Genomic DNA, 26,177 nt, shown 5'->3' with positions numbered 1-26,177 from the left:
TGCCATGCACTATCCCGACCTACAAAGGAAGATTTGCACTTGAGCAAGATACTGGAAGGCAGCCAGCTTTCAGGAGAGGACGGGCAGAGGAGCACTTAACAGAAAACGTGCTTAACCTCTGTCTTCCCCTTCCTTCCCAAGCAAAGGTTTGATGGGAGGGCATATATAATTATCACAGACTTTATGTCCTTGGCTTTATACCGAGGTAACTGTACACATTCATAGCTGACTCTAAGTAATGAATACTGCACATTTTTAAAATGGGTACACATTTATATACTTACAGAAAGGATCTATGAATCTAAGTGTCATAAACTAACCTATCTTCATTTATAATATTTTAACAAAAAAAGCTCACAATAGTACTTTGGTGAATAAATGCCCCAAAGTGTTAAATAATTTACTGAGTCACTCAGCAGATGTTGATCGATCACCATCCAAAGAGGTAACCTGACAATTCTTCCAACAGTATGTAGACCTATTTTAAGCATTTAGGAATGTCCTTCCAAGACAAAATAAAATGTGATGCATTTCAGTGCCTAGCCCTATAAATGTGGATCAGATTGGCAGAAACCCCAGAGAAATGTCATAAATAGCCAGTTACATAATTTCTCCGGGGTTTCTGCTGAAGTTACGATGGGAGATCGTAATATCTCTGCTTAAATTCTACCCCAATGTTCTTATTGGTTCTATGTCTGCAGATCTGTAGTCTGTCCACTATAGTTCCATAAAGATAGAGAACACAGATATAGAATTAGCAGGGAATTTTCCCCAATGTCCTGGCTAACACTCCTTCCTCAACCAACACCACCGAAAAATGGATTCATTCATTAAATTCTTGTCTGTGAAACCTTCATATGCACAAATTGGCTGCCGTGTTTACCTACCTAACAACTAGTGACTGCACCTCTAAAATAACTCATTGGTTGTAAAAATGCTTTGAGATGTACAGTGGATGTGAAAAGTGCTACATAAATGCAACTTTGCCCATTCTTTCTTCCTACACAAAGTAGTTGGTGCAAGTACCAGCTAAGTTTTTGTATTTTTAGAAAACAAGATCACTTATTTTAAGCACAATTGGGAGTTTTAAGGAATGTAATCTAATTCCTTACATCTGCTGGCTAATGAAAGAAAATTTGAGCGCTTAGTAGATGTAAATGTGTTGGCCTGAAAATCTGTATAACAGAGCACGGCACAGCCAGATTTTCACTTAAAGCTCACTTTCTTAAAATGGGTGCTGCTTGAAAAATTGTGATTTAAAAAAAAATATTGGAAGATAACTTTGTAGTTGGATTAGTAAATTTTTTCAACAACTCAGAATAGCCAGAACAAACAAATCAACTTGCGACATCACGAAATCTCAAAGTGCTTTGCATACAGCAAGTAACTTCTGATCCGCAGTCGCTGTTATATAGGCAAACAAATACAATGGCAGCCTGCTGCAGCTCTGGCTCCCTCTTTCCGGCATTACAACATATTTATACCATCTGTCTTGATCACAAGACAATTTGTTTGGCTTTATTCAATTAGTTATGTGACTACTTTGTGAAAATATGAGAGCTCTTTTTGGTCTATTTCATGAAATTTATGTTTTCCTGCATTAATATAACAATGGCGCACATAGCAGATCATATTTCACAAACAGCAACATATCATTTAACAGACACTGCTGCCCCCAATATTCCTTGCTCATCAGTGTGTTGTCCTACAGTATTCTCTACTACAGCCATTTCTCCATTTTGTGGTTTAGGTTTAATTAAACAGTAGGACTGTACGCTTTAAAAACTCACTAACCGAAATATTTGTTGACAAATTTATATTATTTCAATCAACGTATTGTAGACGGGATGTGTGACAGGAAGTAATGTTTAAAGTAAAATAAACCATCAAAATGCCATCAGTGCATGTAACTAGTCAGGTGCATAGGCAAAAGTCAGTCACCCTGTATCACAAGTGTTTTATTTCCCATGAAATCATCTATTCGTCGAGTGGTATATTATGATTCTGTAATAAGTTTCCATAAATGTAACACTAGCTTTATTTTGTGTGTGTTTTAAAAGAAGTGCAGTATGCACTCCCAGAGGGGGGGTACTTAAAAATTATTTTTGATAATTTGCTCAAGGACTAAAAATTCCGCTACAATACAAGCACTGTAGAAATTAATGCACTATTCCACAAGCAAACTTGTTAACACCAAATTACTTTAAAAACATTAGGCAGGGCACATCTCAGGTACTTTCAGGATTATAAATACACTACACTACAGTTTTCTGGTGGTGGAAAGAAAATCCCTCGGGATTACAGTCTGCTTATGACCCACTTCTTTCAGTCTCCTAACAGCAAACCTAATTTGCCATTGAAAGAATTGATTTCCATTTATACTGGCATACAATAGGAAGTTATTGGATGTGGTTAAGATCAGATGGAAAGATGCCATTTGAAAACTCTGCACAGATTATAAGATGTCTGAATCTAGTTTTCTAAATTGCCTTATTCCATTGTAATATTTTATGGAACCATGATGCAAAAGTGTCTAACTGACACAATATACTATTGATGAATATATTAGAACTTTTACAGCGCGACTCAAAATACCCACTGGATATCATCCATAATGTCTATCTGTTAATAGGAATATGGCAGGAATATTGAAAAATGAAGTTGTCAGATTCCCAATTCAACATGGAAAAAAGGGTAGAGGCTTAAGCAAGTGTCAGCACTACTGCCTCCGAATCAGATTATTGCAGGTTCAAGTCCCAAACCAGGATTTGAGCACATAATCTAGGCAGACACTTCAGTACAGTACTCAGGGAATAAAACATTGTCAGCGATGTTGACTTCCAGATGAGACCTTGGCCTCAATTTTGCAGTAAAAATAACAGCGAGGCAATCAGTGTTCACCGTTGTTAAAGATTAAATCGGACAGCAACTTCCGGTGACCACACACATGCAGTTAAACATGGAAATCAGGAAGTTGTTGTATTTGTTCCCTTACTCCTCCAAAAGCATCGCTATATGGTATCTTGCCAGAAACTCACCATTGAAACACACGAAACTGCACTTACTTACTAAACTTGCCAGAAAAAGTTAGGGCGTGTTCATTCAAGTGTAAGTGGATTTTTGATAGCGTGATAAATCTTGGTTACCGCCAAACAACCCGACTGCCACTTAAACTGAACTTTTACAAGTGTGGAGTCTCATTCCTTCAGATTTTAATTATTGTTGAAGATTTTTTTTTGAAAAAAAAAAATTCTTTTTTACTTTTTCCTTTCTGTCTCTGATCTCTCTCTGGACTCCAAGGGTTAAATTACGAGGAGGGATTAAACGAACTAGGGTTGCATTCTCTGGAATTTAAAAGGTTATGGAGTGATTTGATTGAAGTTTTCAAGATATTAAGGGGAACTGATAGGGTAGATAGAGAGACACTATTTCCACTGGTTGGGGAGTCTAGGACTAGGGGACGCAGCATAAAAGTTAGAGCCAGGCCTTTCAAGAGTGAAGTTAGAAAACACTTCTACACACAAAGGGTGGTAGAAGTTTAGAACTCTCTTCCGCAAACAGCAGTTGATGCTAGGTTAATTGTTAATTTTAAATCTGAGATTGTTGGATTTTTGTTAACCAAAGGTATTAAGGGATATGGGGCAACGGCAGGTATATGGAGTTAGGTCACAGATCAACCATAACTTCATTGAAAGGCAGAACAGGCTTGAGGGGCTAAATGGCCTACTCCAGCTCCTATGTTCTCTTAACCACATCTTTCTCTCCCTTTCTTTATTTTGTTTTCTATACATGATTTGGCATTGAATTAAATATTCTAATGTGCACTTCCTGGTTTAGACTGCACTGCTCATTAAGAAATCTTCAATCTGATTGGTTAAGGAGATACACAATTGCTTTCCCTGTTCACACAGGTCCCAGATCCCCTATAGAGGGCGCTGCACTGAAATGGATTTCTAATCACCAAAAGTTCCAGTGCAAAATCCCATAAAATGTCTGTGGGCAAGTGTAAGTTTGCAGCTGACAGCAAAATCCAGGTCAATGGATTTTGGCACAGTCACCTGTTGAAGTGGAAGTCAAAGATCCCACGGTACTACTCAAAGAAAAGATGGGAGTTCTCCTAGCATGTTGGCCATCATTCATCCCGCAGAAACCACCAGATGAACTGATCCTTTATATTACTACTGTTATATATGCATTCCAGTCAGCTAGCAAAGTGCCAAGGATTCTTTGTTCATTTCCTGGATCTCAATATTCTTTCAGCTTAGATGTTGGGATGGTAATGGCACACTCCAGATTGCAAGGGATGTGAGCAGCACTAAGGGAGATGGCTCGTGATGCTGAATCTAAGTAGAATATCTAGAGTAAAATCTGAAAAAGAACACCGTTCACCTTCTGCAGCCTGTATGTAGTATCCATTCTCTTTTCCTGGTTTCAGTTCAAGAAGCTGCATTACACGGTCCAGCAAGCCATGGATCACCTCAAAGCCAGGATTCTTGTTGTAGTACAGAGCACAGAGGAGTCTGGTGTTCTTTGCACCAACATCTATATTCCAATAAATTTTAAAACATGGATCTCAATTAAAAAAACAATACAATCTATCTTCACAAAAAAACATTTTACACAAGGCAACTGTCAACAAGATTAGAGTAAATGCACTTCCAAACAACGTCTTGGAACTCAGAAAACTGTCAACTACTTAATTAAACAATTTGGATGTTGATAATTAGAAAAAGCTATAATGGATATATAGACAAGGCCGACTGTTTTCTGGAGCTGTGGAGCTAAGGCACTTTTACCATGAGGAAGTAATGCAGTCTGCAGACGACACTCGCAAATATAAATGACTCCACTTCCGGGATCCAAACGGTAGTGTAAATCTGGAATAGATGTCTCCAGCAATGACCTGTTAACGCACAGATCTCCCCTATCTAAAATCGATTGTTTATGCATAACCTTGAATCACTAAATTGATCACCATCTTCTCTATCGATTACATTCTGCTGATTTTGTTTTTCAGCAGTTTCTCTGCAGAGATTCCCTCTATTCAAAGTCAGCTTTGGTTCATGTCATTTTTAAAATCTGTTCTCAAGATGTGACGTTGAAAAGGCTACATTTATTGCCCAATCCTAGTTGTGGTGGTGGTGCTGGGTCTTCTGCTTGTATCATTGCAGTCCTTGTGATGATAGTGCTCCCACAATGGCATTAGGCAGAGATTTCCAGAACTTGGTGACTCAGTGGCAGTATATGCCCATTATGGTATGTGACTTGGAGAGGGAACTTGGAGATTATGGCGTTCTTGTGATCTTGCTACTTGTTTGTGATAGAGGTCTCGAGGTTGCAAGATGTTGCCGAAGTAAACTCGGTGAGTTACTGCGATGCATCCTGCAAACTGTACATACTGCAGCCGCAGTGCGCTTGTGGTGGTTGCGGGTTGAGACTGAGTTCTGTGTAAGTGGCACCAATCAAGCAGAAAGCTCTGCTCTGGATAGTATGGAGCTTTTTGATTATTGTTGTAGCCACACCCAGACAGGCAAATGTTGAGTATTTCATCACATTCCTGACTTGAGCCTTGTAGATGGTGGAGAGGCTTTGAGAGGTCAGGAGATGAGCCATTAGTTGCTCAGTACCCAAACTTTGCCTTGCTTTGGTAGCCAGGCTGTTGATATGGCTGGTTCAAGCTTCTGATCAATGGTGACCAACCCCTCATTCCAATGATGATATTGATGCAGTGGGGGGAGGTCACCAAGCTTAACTGGACCAGCCATATCAATAGCAGAGCAATGGTGGTGCTATTGAATCATCTGGGGAGGTGGTTGGAGATAGTTATTGCGTAGTACTTGTAACACAGATGTTGCCTGCCACTTGTCAGCCCAAGCTTGCTGCAGGCTGCTCTTAGGAACCCCTGCGATTTCCAGGGGTTGTGATAATTGGCTTCCAACAATCACGACTATCTCCTTTTATGTCAATTATGACTCCAACCACTGGATGGGATTTTTCTTGACCACCCACTGACCTCAGTTTTGCAAAGGCTCTTTGGTATGCTACCTTGGTATCAAGGGCAGTTATTCTCACCTCTCCTCGAGCATTCACTTCATGTCCATGACTATGAATTGTTTGAAGATTTATACCCATTCTGATTTATTAATTATATTCTGGTCAGTAAATCAGCCAAAGCTCATTTTTTATCCTGAACAAGACTGCACCCTTGAAATTGTCTTAGTGACTTAGTAGCCAGGGTTCCTGCACTTGATCACTATCCCAGTGACCTTTGCTGGACAATGTGCATGTGTGGACAGGATTAGGCTCAGCTGTGATTCCCATACTCACAGTCCAATAATATGTCAATAGTCCCTCCCTAAGCTAATACACAAAGAATGGGGACTTAGAGGAGGCACAAGTGGACTTGATTAAGCTCGCAAAGCCATAAGCCAAATTTAGAGAATAATTTCTTATGCTTAGAGACATACGACTATGTGTGCGGGAAGTGTATCCGCCTCCAGCTCCTGACGGACCGCGTTGTGGAGTTGGAGCTGAGGGTGGATTCACTCTGGAGCATCCACGATGCTGAGAATGACGTGAGTAGCACGTGTTGCGAGTTGGTCGTACCGCAGGTAAAGGGTCCACAGCCAGATAGGGAATGGAAGACCAGCAGGAAGAGCAGTGCAAGGAAGGTAGTGCAGGGGTCCCCTGTGGTCATCCCCCTGCAAAACAGATACACTGCTTTGAGTACTGTTGAGGGGGATGACTCATCAGGGGAGGGCAGCAGCAGCCAAGTTCATGGCACCGTGGCTGGCTCTGTTGCACAGGAGGGCAGGAAAAAGAGTGGGAGAGCGATAGTAATAGGGGATTCAATTGTAAGGGAAATAGATAGGCGTTTCTGCGGCCGCAACCGAGACTCCAGGATGGTATGTTGCCTCCCTGGTGCAAGGGTCAAGGATGTCTCGGAGCGGGTGCAGGACATTCGAAAAAGGGAGGGAGAACGGCCAGTTGTCGTGGTGCACATTGGTACCAACAACATAGGTAAAAAAAGGGATGAGGTCCTACGAAACGAATTTAAGAAGCTAGGAGCTAAATTAAAAAGTAGGACCTCAAAAATAGTAATCTCGGGATTGCTACCAGTGCCGCGTGCTAGTCAGAGTAGGAATCGCAGGATAGCGCAGATGAATACGTGGCTTGAGCAGTGGTGCAGCAGGGAATTCCTGGGGCATTGGATCCGGTTCTGGGGGAGGTGGGACCAGTACAAACCGGACGGTCTGCACCTGGGCAGGACCGGAACCAATGTCCTCGGGGGAGTGTTTGCTAGTGCTGTTGGGGAGGAGTTAAACTAATATGGCAGGGGGATGGGAACCAATGCAGGGAGACAGAGGGAAACAAAAGCAAAAGACAGAAAGGAGATAAGGAAAAGTGGAGGGCAGAGAAACCCAAGGCAAAGAACAAAAAGGGCCACTGTAGAGCAAAATTCTAAAAGGACAAAGGGTGTTAAAAAAAACAAGCCTGAAGACTTTGTGTCTTAATGCAAGGAGTATCCGTAATAAGGTGGATGAATTAACTGTGCAAATAGATGTTAACAAATATGATATGATTGGGATTACAGAGACGTGGCTCCAGGATGTTCAGGGCTGGGAACTCAACATCCAGGGGTATTCAACATTCAGGAAGAATAGAATAAAAGGAAAAGGAGGTGGGGTAGCATTGCTGGTTAAGGAAGGGATTAATGCAATAGTTAGGAAGGACATTAGCTTGGATGATGTGGAATCTATATGGGTAGAGCTGCAGAACACCAAAGGGCAAAAAACGTTAGTGGGAGTTGTGTACAGACCTCCAAAAAGTAGTAGTGATGTTGGGGAGGGCATCAAACAGGAAATTAGGGGTGCATGCATAAGGGTGCAGCAGTTATAATGGATGACTTTAATATGCACATAGATTGGGCAAACCAAACTGGAAGCAATAAGGTGGAGGAGTGCATAAGGGATGGTTTTCTAGACCAATATATCGAGGAACCAACTCGGGGGGAGGCCATCTTAGACTGGGTGTTGTGTAATGAGAGAGGATTAATTAGCAATCTCGTTGTGCGAGGCCCCTTGGGGAAGAGTGACCATGATATGGTGGAATTCTGCATTAGGATGGAGAATGAAACAGTTAATTCAGAGACCATGGTCCAGAACTTAAAGAAGGGTAACTTTGAAGGTATGAGGCGTGAATTGGCTAGGATAGATTGGCGAATGATACTTAAGGGGTTGACTGTGGATGGGCAATGGCAGACATTTAGAGACCGCATGGATGAACTACAACAATTGTACATTCCTGTCTGGCGTAAAAATAAAAAAGGGAAGGTGGCTCAACCGTGGCTATCAAGGGAAATCAGGGATAGTATTAAAGCCAAGGAAGTGGCATACAAATTGGCCAGAAATAGCAGCGAACCCGGGGACTGGGAGAAATTTAGAACTCAGCAGAGGAGGACAAAGGGTTTGATTAGGGCAGGGAAAATGGAGTATGAGAAGAAGCTTGCAGGGAACATTAAGACGGATTGCAAAAGTTTCTATAGATATGTAAAGAGAAAAAGGTTAGTAAAGACAAACGTAGGTCCCCTGCAGTCAGAATCAGGGGAAGTCATAACGGGGAACAAAGAAATGGTGGACCAATTGAACAAGTACTTTGGTTCGGTATTCACTCAGGAGGACACAAACAACCTTCCGGATATAAAAGGGGTCAGAGGGTCTAGTAAGGAGGAGGAACTGAGGAAAATCCTTATTAGTCGGGAAATTGTGTTGGGGAAATTGATGGGATTGAAGGCCGATAAATCCCCAGGGCCTGATGGACTGCATCCCAGAGTACTTAAGGAGGTGGCCTTGGAAATAGCGGATGCATTGACAGTCATTTTCCAACATTCCATTGACTCTGGATCAGTTCCTATCGAGTGGAGGATAGCCAATGTAACCCCACTTTTTAAAAAAGGAGGGAGAGAGATAACAGGGAATTATAGACCGGTCAGCCTGACATCGGTAGTGGATAAAATGATGGAATCAATTATTAAGGATGTCATAGCAACGCATTTGGAAAGAGGTGACATGATAGGTCCAAGTCAGCATGGATTTGTGAAAGAGAAATCATGCTTGACAAATCTTCTTGAATTTTTTGAGGATGTTTCCAGTAGAGTGGACAAGGGAGAACCAGTTGATGTGGTATATTTGGACTTTCAGAAGGCTTTCGACAAGGTCCCACACAAGAGATTAATGTGCAAAGTTAAAGCACATGGGATTGGGGGTAGTGTGCTGACATGGATTGAGAACTGGTTGTCAGACAGGAAGCAAAGAGTAGGAGTAAATGGGGACTTTTCAGAATAGCAGGCAGTGACTAATGGGGTACCGCATGGTTCTGTGCTGGGGCCCCAGCTGTTTACACTGTACATTAATGATTTAGACGAGGGGATTAAATGTAGTATCTCCAAATTTGCGGATGACACTAAGTTGGGTGGCAGTGTGAGCTGCGAGGAGGATGCTTTGAGGCTGCAGAGCGACTTGGATAGGTTAGGTGAGTGGGCAAATGCATGGCTGATGAAGTATAATGTGGATAAATGTGAGGTTATCCACTTTGGTGGTAAAAACAGAGAGACAGACTATTATCTGAATGGTGACAGATTAGGAAAAGGGGAGGTGCAACGAGACCTGGGTGTCATGGTACATCAGTCATTGAAGGTTGGCATGCAGGTACAGCAGGCGGTTAAGAAAGCAAATGGCATGTTGGCCTTCATAGCGAGGGGATTTGAGTACAGGGGCAGGGAGGTGTTGTTACAGTTGTACAGGGCCTTGGTGAGGCCACACCTGGAGTATTGTGTACAGTTTTGGTCTCCTATCCTGAGGAAGGACATTTTTGCTATTGAGGGAGTGCAGCGAAGGTTCACCAGACTGATTCCCGGGATGGCGGGACTGACCTATCAAGAAAGACTGGATCAACTGGGCTTGTATTCACTGGAGTTCAGAAGAATGAGAGGGGACCTCATAGAAACGTTTAAAATTCTGATGGGTTAAGACAGGTTAGATGCAGGAAGAATGTTCCCAATGTTGGGGAAGTCCAGAACCAGGGGTCACAGTCCAAGGATTAGGGGTAAGCCATTTAGGACCGAGATGAGGAGAAACTTCTTCACCCAGAGAGTGGTGAACCTGTGGAATTCTCTACCACAGAAAGTTGTTAAGGCCAATTCACTAAATATATTCAAAAAGAAGTTAGATGAAGTCCTTACTACTAGGGGGATCAAGAGGTATGGCGAGAAAGCAGGAAGCGGGTACTGAAGTTGCCTGTTCGGCCATGAACTCATTGAATGGCGGTGCAGGCTAGAAGGGCTGAATGGCCTACTCCTGCACCTATTTTCTATGTTTCTATGTCTATGTTTCTATAAGAAATAGATTGCTACTTAGTGCAGAAAATATCAATTTAGTTAAGCATCAAAAGGGAACTAAATCAATTAATGATTCAATAGAGTACAGTTATAGTGTTAGGGTAGTAAATATGAGAACATGTCAGGTTCTGAAACAGGAGCTGGATGGGCTTAATGCTCTTTTTTCATTCCATACGTTCATGTTACTGAAAATATTCTGCACCAACCATTACTTGAAATACAAGTGGTAGAATTTTCCCCAGTGTATCTTAATCTGTACAGTAGAGAAGTTTTCCATGAATTTTTCCAAGAAAAAACAATCCAGCCATCAAAAGCATTAGCCAGAAAAAAATTACTTCATGTTGAACATAATTTGATTCTGCTTTTGTGAAGAATAAAACTATTTTTGCTAATACAAAAGAGCCATGGTTGAGCACAAAATGAATCCTTGGTTACTGTCAATAAAAAGAATGCAACACATCAGATAAAATACTTATGTTATATCCTTGTAGTTTCAAGTAATTAAACAAAAATATTATTGCAATGTCATGAAAGAATTTCTCTGCAGCTTATAATGGGTAAATCATGTTTGCTTAAGATTTTAAGCAGATCTTTGGCTGCACGACTAACTGAATTTCTACCACACAAGTATGCCGTTCCATTTTTGACCTCTGACATATGCAGGATATGAGGCTGTATGTGGCATGCTTTGAATTTGGCATTTGCTCAGTGCTCCTTATTAAGACATTCTAGCTGTTTATCTTGTTTAGCACTAACTGTTGCATTAAGTATATCTATCGATACAACAGGCACTCAATATTATACCTTGTCACAGGAGATTGTCAATTCAAAAATGTTCTACAAATATATATTTTTGCAAAAAGCTGTAAATTTTGGTAAGAAGCGGAATCCAATTTTTCCCTCCTTATCCTGCCAATTTTCTCCCCTCCGGGAACAGTAGACTCCTTGCTGGTATGTCGTTCCCTGTGCACGAGTCCCCCCTCCGGTAACTCACAGAGGAAGCCTTCTAAATGTGTGAGCATAGGCACTAATTGGTATTCACCAGTGGTTCAGAACTCAGCAACTTGTACTTTTCATACCACATTATTTCTCCCCCAGGCTGTCTCTCTCCCCAGTCTATCTCTCCCCCAATGAATTTTACTGTAATAGGGCAATGTAAATTAATTGGAGAGCCCCCTCACAAGCAGCAGAACTGAGCAAAAATCAAGTTCAACGTTTGTATCTAAGAAAATAATGGAAATTAAATCATCAGAAAGAAAGACTTGCATTTATATAGCGCCTTTTATGACCACCAAACATCTCAAAAGCACTAATGAAGTACTTTTGGGGTGTAGTCACTGTTGTAATGTGAGAAACGTGGCAGCCAATTTGCATACATCAAGCTCCCACAAACAACAATGTGATAATGACCAGATAATTTGTTTTTGTTATGTTGATTTGAGGGATAAATATTGGTCAGGATACTGGGGATAACTCCCCTGCTCTTCTTTGAAATAGTGCCATGGGATCATGAGAGAGCAGACGGGGCCTCGGTTTAAAGTCTCATCCGAAAGACGATGCCTCCGAAGTGCAGCACTCCTTCAGCACTGCACTGGAGTGTCAACCTAGATTTATGTGCTCAAGACCCTGGAGTGGGATTTGACCCCACAACCTTCTGACTCAGAGGCAAGAGTGCTACCAATTGGGACACAGGTGACAGTGTTATGATACCAGAGATCTACAGAGCAGGTTTGAGCTTGGATGCATGGATATAAAAAGATCTCAAGGTGGATGGTTGCGAGCGCATTAAATTGATGTTTCATTAAATAAAAGCCAATGCCATGATTAAATATAACTGATTATTTAATGAATTATTCTCTTTCTACAAATTTTTTCTTAATTTCTTTACAATTACTTTTAAGGAGTCGGAGTGACTTTTGTATAAAAAGTTCTGTGATGTTTGAAAGATGATTCATCTGTATGCACAGGTGCTTCTGTTCTTTTAAATCCAGGTGGATTTCAGTTTTATAATATAAACTGTACAGTGAACTTGCAAGCAATTTGCTACAAGTTACAACCTTTCACATATTATAAATGGTCGTGTTTTGGTAGATTAAAAAAAAAATCACAGTAAGTGATTAATATTTTGAGTTGAGCTTCCAGATAGCTCAAAAAATTATTCAATGGGTAGCTAAGCAGTGCAGACCAGGAAGGTTCCAGGCTCGATTCAGAGTCTGTGTTGGGTTTGCTGATCTCAGTCAAGGCAGTACTACAATTAGCCTAATGCCCATGAGTTAGGGAGGGGAAAACCATCCATGGTTCCTTTTCTTGAAGATCATAGTGACCCCTGCTGGAAGTGTGTGAGCACCTACAACTGAACAGCCTGTGAATGCTGCCAGTGGGGCAATGCACCATTTAAAGAAGGGACAAATTAAACTTTATTATTAAAGTATTTCTAATAGGTCAGCAAGATTTTCCTATGAGTAGTTAGACCAGAATGGTTCTGAAATTGATTCCTGATCTGTACTTTTAGTCCTTTTCAGTTGGTGCAGCAGTAAAAGTGGCACAATTGGTCTCAATTGCCCCTGGATTGCAGGGGGGCAGAAACAAAAATATCAGACAGGGTTCATGCTCCTGAACGTCATTATAGAGCCCATGCCAAGGCTATAGCCAAGGTCAGCTAGCTCAGCACAGACTGATGATTGGGTCTGGAACCTTCCTGGTCTTTACGGTTCAGCTCTTTGTTAGAATCATAGAACGGCTTCAGGACGGAAGAAAGCTATTCAGCCCATCGAGCCCCTGCTGACCCTCAGCTAGTCCCACTCCCCTGCCCTTTCCCCGTAACCCTTTTTTTTTCCTTCTGGTGCTTTATCTACTTTAAGTACAGCCAGCCTTTCTAATACCTTTTCTTTATCAATTTTTATCCTATCAAGTGTCACCACTGCCTCCTCCTTCACTATCTCTATGGCAGCATCCTCTTCCTTGGTTAATACCTCTACCATACCCTCTGCCTCTATGCATAGGTCTCCTTTTTGGTCCCTAATCAGCCCCACAACTCCTCTTACAACCCTTTTACTATTTATATGCCTATAGAAGACTTTTGGATTACCTTTTATGTTGGCTGCCATTCTACTCTCAAACCCTCTCTTTGCCCCTCTTATTTTCTTTTTCACTTGTCCTCTGACCTTTCTATATATAGCCTTATTCTCAGATGTATTTGCAACCTGACATTTGTTATACATGCACTTTTTCTGCTTCATCATATTCTCTATCTGTTTCATCATCCAGGGAGCCATGACTTTAGTTGCCCTGCCTTTCCCCCCCGAGTGGGAATGTACTGCGACTGTACCTGAACTATTTCTCTTTAAAGGCAGCCCATTGTTCGATTAGTTTTGCCTGCCAATCTTTGATTTCAGTTTACCCAGGCCAGATCCGTTCCCATCCCACTGAAATTGATCTTTCCCCAGTTGAACATTTTTACTCTAGATTGTTCCCTGTCTTTTTCCATAGCTAATCTAAACCTTATAATACTATGATCACTGTTCCCTAAATGTTCACTTACTGACACTTGCTCCACTTGACCGACCTCATTCCCCAGAACCAGATCCAGCAATGCCTCCTCCCTCGTCGGGACAGAAACATACTGCTCAAGAAAATTCTTCTGAACAAACTTCAGAAATTCTTCCCCTTCACTGTCTTTTACACTATTACTATCCCAGTCTATATTAGGATAGTTGAAGTCCCCCATTATTACTGCTCTATAGTTCTTGCACCTCTCTCTAATTTCTCTACAAATTTGCTCCTCCTATCTTTCCCATTATTTGGTGGTCTGTAGAATATAGGTGCAGCATCGAGAATCCAGAGTTCCAGAATCTGGGACGATCGATGGCAAGGTCGTCCGGAATCTGTAAAATGTTCCGGAATCCGGACCAGACGACCCTGCTGACCTCAGGACCCTGCCGCTGCCCTTACCTCAGGGCCACCTCGCCAGCCCGCCCAACGACCTCCTCAGCGAGGCCCGCCCAACGACCTCCTCAGCGGGGCCCGCCCAACGACCTCCTCAGCGAGGCCCGCCCAACGACCTCCTCAGCGAGGCCCGCCCAACGACCTCCTCAGCGAGGCCCGCCCAACGACCTCCTCAGCGAGGCCCGCCCAACGACCTCCTCAGCGAGGCCCGCCCAACGACCTCCTCAGCGAGGCCCGCCCGGCAACCTCCTCAGCGGGGCCTGCCCAACGACCTCCTCAGCGAGGCCCGCCCAACGACCTCCTCAGCGAGGCCCGCCCAACGACCTCCTCAGCGAGGCCCGCCCGGCAACCTCCTCAGCGGGGCCTGCCCAACGACCTCCTCAGCAAGGCCCGCCCAACGACCTCCTCAGCGAGGCCCGCCCAACGACCTCCTCAGCGAGGCCCGCCCGGCAACCTCCTCAGCGGGGCCTGCCCAACGACGACCTCCTTGGCGGGGCCAGCCCACCCGACATCATCCTCAGCGGGACCAGCTCGACGATCTCCTCGGCGGGCCCCGGATGGCCCGGAGAGCTCCTCGGCAGGTAACCACCCCCGTCGCCCTTTCTGATGTTCCGAAATCCGGAAATACCCAAACCTGGGCTCGGTATTTCCAGATTCGTGATGTCAGAAAAGCCCGGAATCTGGAACAGCCTCGGTCCCGAGGGTTCTGGATTTTAGGCGCTGCACCTGTACACCTAGTAGTGTAATGGCACCTCTATTATTTCTTAACTCTAGCCATATCGATTCTGTCCTTGACCCCCTCCAGGACATCCTCCATCTCTAGCACTGTAACATCACCTTAACCAATACTGCCATTCCACTTCCTATCTTTCCTTCCCTATCTTTCCTGAACACCTTATAACTAGGAATATTTAATTCCCAATCCTGCCCTTTTTTGAGCCAGATCTCAGTTATTTCTACAACATCATATTCCCATGTGGCTATTTGTGCTTGAAGCTCACTTGCCTTGTTTACTACGCTTCGTGCGTTCACATACATACATTGTAAACCCATCTTAAACCATCCTGTATTCTTTCTTAGTTTGAATCCACCTAATACTTTACTATTTCTCACTTTAGTGCGCTCTGCCTCTCCCAATCCTTTGAGCACTTTATTTCCCCTTTCTAATGTTATATCCTGGTGCCCATTCCCCTGTCAAATTAGTTTAAAATCTTCCCAACAGCACTAGCAAACCTCCCTGCGAGAATATTGTTCACGGCCCTGTTGAGGTGCAACCCGTCCAGCCTGTACAGGTCCCAACTCCCCCAGAACCGGTCCCAATGCACCATTATTCTAAAGCCCTCCCTCCTGCACCATTTTTCCAGCCACGCATTCATCTGCTCTATCCTCTTATTTCTATACTCACTAGCCCACGGTACCGGGAGTAATCCAGAGATTACTACCTTTGAGGCCCTGCTTTTTAATCTCCTTCCTAGCTCCCTAAAATCTGCCTGCAGGACCTCATCCCTCTTTCTACCATTGTCATTGGTACCGATATGGACCATGGCCATTTGGCTGATCACCCTCCTCCCCCCCTCAGAATGTTCTGCAGCCACTCAGAGACAACCTTAATCCAGGGAGGCAACATACCATCCTGGAATCACATCTGCGGTCACAGAAACGCCTGTCTGCTCCCCTAACTATCGCATCTTCTACCGCTATTGCTCTCCCACCCTTCCTCCTCGCCCCGCTGTGAAGCTGAGCCACTCTTGGTACCGTGGACTTGGCTCTGGCTGTACTCCCCAGAGGAACCATCGCCCTCACCAGTACTCAGAACAGAATACTGGTTGGAGAGCGAGATGCATGCAGGGGACTCCTGCACTACCTGCCTGGTCCTCCTCTTCTGTCTGGCGGTCACCCATTCCCTCTCTGCCTGCACACTCTTACGCTGCGGGGTGACCACCTCCTGAAACGTGCTATCCACGAAGCTCTCTGCGTTGTTGTGTTCGTCAGCTGAGCCACAGCGGGAAATAATTTGGAGAGAGGATTGTACTTCTATATGATAAACATTTGTGCAAAACTATCTTATTGTCCATCCATGTATGTAAAATATCGTTCTAAAATCACTTTTGTTTTGAATCAGTTACTGTTACTACGGAATAAGCATCATGTTTAATGAAGTATAAATACCTTTAGAAGGGTCTTTCAAAACAACATCAGAAATTTCAAACAATTTCAGAGGCAGTGGCATCTTTCTGTTGGCTGCAACTGTCTTCAGCAGACCAGATAGAAGAGTAGTGCGAGCTACCTAAATCAAATAGAAAGATGGACACTATAAATGAGCTGCTTTCACTTATCAGCATGGCATGTCCTGAACTTGAAATGCCAAAGTACAGAAGATCTATCACATAGAACAAGAGTTTTCATGATTGCCTGCTCACTGCTGACAGGATTGTGTGGCTTAAGCCGCTATAAGAACAGAGACCACCAGCCAAAATGGGTAAAAATATTCAGAGTGACTCCTGCCAACAAACCGGAAGCCACCGGAAGCTGCACAGAAGCACTCAGCGCATAACTGTCAGGTCACATATTTTAAAAATAACGTTCACAACAGACGGAGGGTCTGAGAAGTGCTAAAGCACATCACTAATAAAGTTACATTAATGTTAATCGGTTGGGTTAATGTTACTGGTAATTTTTCCAGTTTAAGAACCGCTGTCTCGAAGGACAAACAACAACTTTTAAAAATAAACTCACAGTTCGAATTTTATTTAAAATTAACAGTTCTAATAGAATAAACAACTTTTAAAAATAAACTCACAGTTCGAATTTTATTTAAAATAAATGGTCTAACAGAATTCTATAAATCTGCTTCTATATTCCTCATTTTGGGAAGTCCGGCAACAACAAACAAAAGAAACACTGGAACTGTGCATGCGCAACTGCTTCCGCTTCGCTGGCAGCCATCACATCCAATAGTATTTCCCATTTGCAAAATAAATGTAGGCAAGGGAACAGTAAAACAGAATAGTATCTCTAGGAACAAGTAAACCATTGTTATTTAAGATACAGAAGTAACCTTTAATTGCAGATATTAATAAAATATATTTTACTACTTGAACAAGTTCTGTCAAATATTACTGCTGCAATGTTCAGTTGAAGCTAATACTTGTAAAAACTACATCAGTACAAACATAGGCATGCATAATATGTAGGAACTTTATCTGGTCAACACTGCTTTTACAGTTAAATGTTCCTTCCTAAATAAAGCATATTAATTACATTGGATAACTAACCCATAGAACTTAATTACACTTTTTCAAGCTTATGAACAGGGCTGGCCAAGCGATGCAACATTTTACAGACTGAATTCTCATCGCACTTGGTGAAACATTTACAAACTGGAACACTGGCACCACCTTGTGGCCTTTCCAATAACACCATCATCAGATGATAGAAGCACATTAAAGAGAAGCTTCATTTTAACACTAAAAATTATCTATATTGGATCCACTAGTCATAAGCTGTTGATCCAAACAATTAGAAACTCATGCAGTGGACTCAAAATGTAAGCAGGTGAAAGTCATAATGGCAGCATTAAAAACAACCGTGTTACTGCTTATATTACGCCTTGCAAAATAGACGTTCCTAAACATCAATATATAAATCTTCTAACCATCGAACAGCATCGTTCAAGTATCACAAATGGAAATCTGATGGGGATACAATAAGCAGTGCACTTAAAAATAGGGCATAAAGGAAATTAAATCACCAGAAGCTAAAGCAAAACATTAAATATGAGGGAGGGGTGGACAGAGAAAGGGGAAAGCAAGAGGCATGGAAGAGGGCGATAGGCCAACAGGGAGAGGAGGGGAGCAGATGGAGAGAAGAGGGCGAAGTGAAGAGGAGAGGGGGGAGGGAGGGGAATGGAAGCAAGGAAGTGGGAGAGGAGGGTGTATGTTTTATTTGTAGCAAAATCAAACATTTTCTTCATAAATTAATTAACAATTTCACTGCAAATACTTCACGATGGAAATCTTCCCCTGGGATTCAAGATATGCATCGAAGACCCATGGAATCAGATTTATATTCCATTTAAAATACAAATCAAGTGAATTCACAAGTGAGTTTGAGGTCAATCCACTCACTAAATAATAAATCACATTACACAACTGTTCAAAATGTATCCTTTATTACCTAGAAATACCTATTAAAATAATTATATTGATATGGTTACCTCATAACCCAAAATAAATTTGTCAGAAAATTCAATAATAATGAAGATGCAAGACAAAACTATATTTTAAATCTTTACAAGTATGTTGTTTGTTTACACACATACAAATCTGTCTTCAAAGCTGGAAGAGGCAAACATGTAAACCTTTGAATAAACTCAACAATTATTCATTCTCAGTTCTTACCTGAAATTCAGCTGTTTTGGGATTGGCTATATGTACTGCTCTTGTTCCTGAAATATCCTTGCCCAGCTTCTCTGCAATATCATCCTGAGAACACTGTGGTAATGAAAGAGAGTACTGTTTATATAGGAGACGATGGATAACTAGATGCCATGTCATCAGACTATTAAATCGAGTTCATACAAAAATAACTATTCTTTCTCTGTTCTTTCTTAAACCAAAAATACAGTACAAGGTGGTCAAACACAATGGCCCAGAATTTCTTGGAGCGGGGCATCTCACGCCGTGCTCTATTAGTTAAGGCTTGTTCCTGCACCTGACTACTCAAAATATTTGCTTCCAAATTTGCTGGAAGTGCGAGCTGATAATGGTGTGGAGGGGGCAACAGGGCATCTGGGACCTTGGTGAACAACGGGACCAACAGGGTATCTCCTTAACCAATGAGATTTAAGGATTAAGAAATAGACAGAGGAAGGACTGAGAAGTGGGGTGATGTAGAATGAGTCAATACAGGTACAAAAAGAGATTAATGAAAGGGAATGGAAGATTAGATTAAGAGAGAAAAAGAGACAGAAAAGTAAGACAAAAAATGTAAAATTTGACATTTTAAAAGCCTCCAACAATTCACTACATGCAGGAATCAGACTCAATGGGGGAGAAATTCAGCTGCTTTGCGCCGCCCGTTAGCACCTGCAGGGGTGGTAACGGGGCACTAAGGGTTACCGACCAGGCACAGCGAATTCACCAACGCCCGCGAACTTCCCTTGTGGTTTTGCGCTGGCGCTAACATTTACCGCCTCGCTCTCTTGTCTCCTGTAGAACGTGACGTCATCCTGTCATTACTACACCGGATGTGATATCCACTCCCGCCCCCTGCTGCATCACCGGGCATCAACAATGGCAGCAAGAGGAGGCGTTGTCGCCTCGGCTGGCGACTTGGGGAGCGATGTTTAAAGGCAATGGTGGTCAGGTAGGGCAAACTTTATTCTTCGCACCAGTTTGGTGCCTGCTAATTGCTTTTAACGGCGCATTGTTGCGCGGTTCCTCAGCGCTCCATTCTCAGAATGCTTGGGCCTGTAATGGAAGTCGCGCAGGTCCCGTGGCCCCACAGAACTAAGAGGAAGAATCTTACAACCCAGCATTGGTCCTTCCCTTTAAGGGAGCGAAGGAGCCTGTGTTGACGGCAGCATTGCCCTGCACATTCTTCAGCGCTCTGCCGCTACCACCCCTCTCACTCTAGCGCTCTAAGAGAAGTGGTAGTGCTCGATTTAGCACTTCACTTCCCTCTTGGAGCGCTAAAGCTGAAGTTCCCGGGATGCAAAAAGGATCATCACTTGGCAATACCTTTCTCACTGCTCGAAAGTTAATGCCACAAACGGGGCGCAACGGAATTTCTAACCCTACACTTGTAATTGTTCACGTTCTAGGCCAGAGAGGTTGATTGGCAGTGATTAACAATTATCACCTCGTTAAAAGGGTACTTACGCCATTAATTATTAGACTTGGCTTTCTGCAGCAAGTTTAATGGGTAATTAAAGTGCAAATGGAGCAACTTCATGAAACTCACAGGAAGGTTTTGGACCCTGATGCCAGCAACTTGTGGCGATTCGTAATTCACAGGGTATCTCTTCTTCGCCACAAGTTGCTGGCCGATTAGCACTTTAATTATGGCGTACATTGTTCAGACGCGTTTTTTTTTTAAGAAAGTTCTGGGCTAATATTTTCTCAAGTGTAATTTAGTAAGATTCTGAGGGTGCGAAATTGCCCCTCACCCCAATTGGGGGTGGTAACCTTCCGGGGTCTGGACTTTTATCGGTCGGCCTGGAAGACCCGCCCCCAACGCGGAATTGGGCCTACCACCCCTCAAAGGAAGCAGACCACTGACTCCGGTGCATCGCTTCCTTTGAGGGGCGCTCCCGGGGTGGTAGCACAGCGCTGAGGCAATAATGGGGCTATCAAAGGGGGCAATTTCATCCCAAGTGTTCAAAAGAAAATCTTGCGGGCGTTTGCTAACATTGAAGAATAAATTCTTATGGACATTCCTGTTTTTACAGATAAATCCTGCAATACAGTTTTAGTGTCAAAAATATATTGTAATAATTAATCAGTTTAAATGCTGCAAATGGCACCAGTAAATTGATGTCCTAACAAAATTTGTCATGGACCGGCGGCATTATGTATTTCCAATGTTGGATGATGCAGCAATAGAAACATTTGCTGGATGAAGGTCACAAACATGACCACATTGCAGGGAAAGCCAGGCCAGTCACACTGGACTTCTCTCACAACTTCCTATTACTGGTTTACCTGGTCCTACAGAACCCTGCAACAGTCCACCTCACTGCCGCCTTGGCTGCAGAGAGTGAGTGTTGTTGACCAGTGTTTCTCTGACATTCCATCCATCACTATGGGCAAGCCTTACAGTCAGTTGATATAAGGAACATCTCTCTTAAAAACATTTATCACCTCCCCTCTTCAGTTGTCAATTGCATAAATTGTATTAAAATAAGGCCATGTGACCAGTTTCCAGCACGCTACCAATGTTGCTTCATAATAATATGGTCTTTTGGAGGTAGAAGAGCACAGGTCAACTCTCACCAACTCTCCATACAATCTTCTCCCAATTCTTTCAAGGAACTGATTCACTTCCATGCCACATTTCCCTAGATGAACAACTTACCATAGGGTGGAGATGGGTAGAGGGGAAAGAGAAAGGAGGAGAAATGATAGATATAAACCTTCATCCCAACACTCCATGAATCACCCTGTTAATGCACCCATGTGTTCTGCCAGCAGGCTGCATCTTTTCTTTTCTGAAATCCAAGATTCTAAAACATGTATCGTTGGCTACTTAAAAGTTGCGAAGTGTTAATTGGGCAGATTATTACAGCTCCACCAAATTGTAGATTCAAGGAAATTCTAAGTCACTCACTACAATGAGTGACATCTGACATAATAAAATATGTTTATCATAATAAGACTGTCATTATTGTTATTCTATCCTTCAAGAGGAAACAGCAATCATTGAAAAATTGGCCAAAAATTGTGTTTTTCTCCCTATTATATTTAAATAAATCATCTTAAAATATACCAGTTACACAGAAGTTGCATATCTAATCACTGTTAAGAGGGATCTTGAATGCATTTAAATTCTTTGCAAAACATTTTAAGCCAAAAAATGGATCTTATTAATGTTCTAATAATAATCATGAACATGAAGAAATGGTAATGGACTCACCAGGGCAAAGGTCAAAGCCTCTGTGAATCCTCCAGCTGCCATGTCCTGCCTCAGCAACTCAGATAATTTGTTCAATGGAAACTAATGAAGACAAAATAAAAGCACTCAGGTGACCAGACTGGAAATAGCATTGGCATGTGTTCACGTCATCAAATAAGCTGTGTTTACGTCGTCAAATAAGCTGTGTTTTCTAACAAATAACATACAGTATAGTACTTACTTCTTACTTAAATGGCACCAGGTGTTTGCAGCTAAATGGTAACTGGCTGACTGCAACTTTCTGAAATGAACTTTAATAGGCAAAGCTTCCTTTCATCTAAGGGACCACTTTTGGAGCACTTTGTTACTTCTGTAAAGTCTTGAGTCCAGTATTGAACAAGTCTTGCAACTAATTATTTCAAACCACACCTGGACTATTCAAGTGCTTCGGATTAACTGATGGACCTTTTCTGCTGGACATCATGCAACACTGAATCATGGAATATCACAGCACAAAAACAGACCATTCAGCCCATCAACGTGTTTTCCGACACGAGCCAGTCCAATTCCATTTTCTGCTCGGTTCGGATTCCCTTTAATAGCCCTCTTTCTCATCAACTATCTCATTGTCTTTCAAAATATTTTATCGACTTTGCATCAACAAGTTTAAGGCAGAGAGCTTCACGTTCTACCCATATCTGTGTAAAAGAATTGTTTCTAATCTCTCTGTAGTCCTTTTTGTGATTACTTTTAAGTCTGTACCTTTTTGTTACCATCTCGCCGACCAATAAAAATAACCCATCACTATTTTCTTTATAACTTTGAGGTCCTCTAACAGGTCATCTGAATCTTCTCAGCTCCAACAAAAAAAAAGCACTATATTTTTAAGTCTTTATTTTTCACATGAGCAATACTGGAAATCTGGAACTCTCTTCCCCAAAAGGCTTTATATTGCATTCCTCACTAAGAGGAGTGGCTTCTCCACTAAAAAAACTCCAAGAAATAGTGGAGAACCAAGGGTCTAGCGAGAATAAGGAACTGAAAGAAATTAGAATTAGTAAAAAACTGTCCTGGAGAAAGTAATGGAACTGAAAGACGATAAATCCCCTGGACCTGATGGCCTACATCCTAGGGTTTTGAAAGAGGGGGCATAGAGATAGTGGACGCATTGACTGTCACCTTCCAAAATACCGTAGATTCTAGAATGATCCCCACTTTTTGGAAGGTAGCAAATGTAACCCCGCTATTTAATAAAGGAGGGAGAGAGAAAATAGGGACCTACAGACCAGTTAGCCTGATATCAGTAGTAGGGAAAATGCTACAATCTATTATTAATGATATAGTAGCAGGGCACTTAGAAAATAATAATAGGACTGGGCAGAGTCAACACAGATTTATGAAAGGGAAATCTGTTTTGAGGTTGTAACTAGCAGAATAGATAAGGGGGAACCAGTGGATGTGTATATTTGGATTTTCAGAAGACATTTGATAAGATGCCAAACATGAGGTTATTAAACAAAATTAGGGCTCATGGGATTGGGGGTAATATACCAACATGGATTGAGGATTGGTTAATGGACAGAAAGCAGAGTAGGAATAAATGGGTCATTTTCGGGTTGGCAGACTATAACTCGTGGGATACCACAAGGATCAGTGCTTGGGCCTCAGCTATTCACAATCTGTATCAATGATTTGGATGAGGGATCGAATGTAATCAAGTTTGCTGACAATACACAGATAGGAGGGAATATAAGTTGTGAGGAGGATGCGAAGAGGCAGCAAGGGGATATAGACAGGCTAAGTGAGTGGTCAAGAACATGGCAAATTGAATATACTGTGGAGAAATGTGAAGTTATCCAGTTTGGTAGGAAAAATAGAAAAGCAGAGTATTTTTTAAATGGTGAGCGATTGGGAAATGTTGGTGTTCAGAGGACCTGGGTGTCCTTGTACACAAATCACTGAACGTTAATTGCTTGCTGTACCTGCATGTTAAGAAAGCAATTGGTATGTTGGCCTTTATTAAAAGAGGATTGGAATACAAGAGTAAAGATGTTACTGCAATTATATAGGGCCCTGGTGAAACCACACACGGAGTGTTGTGCACAGCTTTTGTCTCCTTACCTAAGAAAGAATAGGGAGTGCAATGACGTTTCACCAGACTGATTCCTGGGATAGGGGAATTGTCCTTTGAGGAGAGATTGAGTAGACTAGGCCTATATTCTCACAAGCTTAGAAGAATGAGAGGTGATCTCATTGAAACATTCAAAATTCTTACAGGGCTTGACAAGGTAGATGCAGGGAGGATGATTCCCCTGGCTGGGGAGTCTAGAACCAGGGCTCAGTCTCAGAATGAGGGTCGGCCATTTAGGACTGAGATGAGGAGAAATTTCTTCACTCAGAGGGTGGTGAATCTTTGGAATTCTCTACCTCAGAGGGCCGTGGAGGCTCAGTCCTTTGAGTATATTCAAGACAAAGGTCAATAGATTTTTTGGATATTAAGGGAATCACGGGATATGGGGATAGTGCAAGAAAGTGCAGTTGAGGTAGAAGATCAGCTATGATCTCATTGAATGGCGGACCAGGCTTGAGAGCCAAATGGCCTACTCCTGCTCCTATTTCTTATGTTATGTTAAGAACCATTCGGTGTAAAACAAAGGGTAAAGGTAGACACCGAGAAGGAAGTGTGGAGGGGGGTTGGTGGGGGGGGAAAGAGAGAGGTGAAGGGTGTCAAATACATGGTTGAAGAGACAACTGCATAACTGCACTCCTATTATACACCATTCCAAATATCTGTACACATTTTTTCAGCCTGATTCAACAGTGGCCTCTTACCTCTATCAGAAGGTCGTTGGTTCAATTTCCACTCCAGGAACCCAAGTACACAATTTAGGGTGGCATGACTACTGCATTGTCAAAGGTGCCATCTTTCAGCTTAAAAATTAAATCTTGGCTCGCCAGCCTGCTCAAGTGGATGTAAAAGATCCCATGGCAGTATTTGATGAAGAGAAAGGAACTTTTCCCAGTGCCTTGGCCAACATGTAGCCTTCAACCAACACCACCAAAAACAGATTAAGTGGTCATTTATTCCACTGTTGTTTCTGAAACCTTGTTGTGTACAAAATGGCTGCTATGTTTGTCTACATAGCAATAGTGACTACACTTCAACAATAATTCACTGGCTGTGAAATGCTTTAGGACATCCTGAGGACATAAAATATAAATGCAAGTTCTTTCTTCCAAGCCTTGTGTAAATATTGCACAACTTTTTTGTTATTTGTATTTCATTTCTGTTTCTCAAAGATTAAAACTACATGATGCTTTAGTTATTTGCATTCGTCTTCATTTCTATCCCAAGGGTATTGCTGCACCATATGTGCAAGACCAAAATTGGCAGGGTCTTGATTGTCTGCCAAGTTACAACAGCCACAATGGGTCAACTTTGTTGCAGATGATTACTGACATTCTGCTGTGCAATGTAAATCTCGGAAATGTATCATAACCATTCACCGTAAACAATAACCAAGGCTACTAGCTCGCACCTGATTAGCCACAGTATAGGCTTTTGGAATTGTCATCTTGATATTGTTGTAACCATAGGCTATTGCTGCATCTTCTACAATATCACATGGATGGATGATGTCTGCTCTTGTGGGGGGGATTTCAATTTCTATTTGCGCTCCATTCCCCATAACCTTGGATGTTAAGTACATCCGAGTCAGCAATTTGGCAACAGACTCAGCTGTTTCACTAAAAGTAAAATAAAAATACAATTTTACAATTTCTTAAGTTCAATTCAGTCAATTAAATATATTGGGCCTGAAATTGCAGTCGGAGGCTTCATGCACTTACCTATTGGTTCTGGAAGTTGGGCCTCTCCGGTAGAGGCTCACGTATCCCAGGGGCGCATGCGGTTTACAAGCATTGCGTGGACCGACCCAACCAATGAAAGAAGGGGGATCCCATTCATACTTATGGGGATTCCATATGTACAGAACCCCCATAAGTATGAATGGGAATATCTCCAAAAATGCACGTACACTTAAAATAATTTTTTTTTAAACGTAAGATTTAAAATTAATCAAAATGGCATTTTTGTAAGGGTCTAAAAATAAACTTACCTTATTTCACAGGTTTTTAAATGCATACAGAATTGAAAAAATATATATTTTTCAGTCCTTTAAAAGTCTTACGCTGGTAAAAGCAGGCCTTACGCCTGCTTTTA

The 26,177-nt window shown here is 42.2% G+C and overlaps 1 protein-coding gene across 1 annotated transcript in view; it reads right to left on the bottom strand.

Moving 5' to 3' along the window:
• farsb (phenylalanyl-tRNA synthetase subunit beta) overlaps positions 1-26,177 on the bottom strand; it is a 72,533-nt gene that overhangs the window by 20,000 nt on the left and 26,356 nt on the right. Inside the window, exons 12-16 of the mRNA XM_070883598.1 lie at positions 25,495-25,702; positions 21,977-22,057; positions 18,742-18,834; positions 16,511-16,628; positions 4,390-4,542 (exon numbers count right to left, since the gene is read on the bottom strand). Of these exons, the coding sequence (XP_070739699.1) occupies positions 4,390-4,542; positions 16,511-16,628; positions 18,742-18,834; positions 21,977-22,057; positions 25,495-25,702 (653 nt within the window). The remainder of the gene's footprint in view (positions 1-4,389; positions 4,543-16,510; positions 16,629-18,741; positions 18,835-21,976; positions 22,058-25,494; positions 25,703-26,177) is intronic.

This window comes from Pristiophorus japonicus, chromosome 6 (assembly GCF_044704955.1).
Source record: "Pristiophorus japonicus isolate sPriJap1 chromosome 6, sPriJap1.hap1, whole genome shotgun sequence".
Lineage (NCBI taxonomy): Eukaryota > Metazoa > Chordata > Chondrichthyes > Pristiophoridae > Pristiophorus > Pristiophorus japonicus.
The sequence above is the reverse complement of the archived record's forward strand: the minus strand, read 5'-3'. Positions and strand labels throughout refer to the sequence as shown.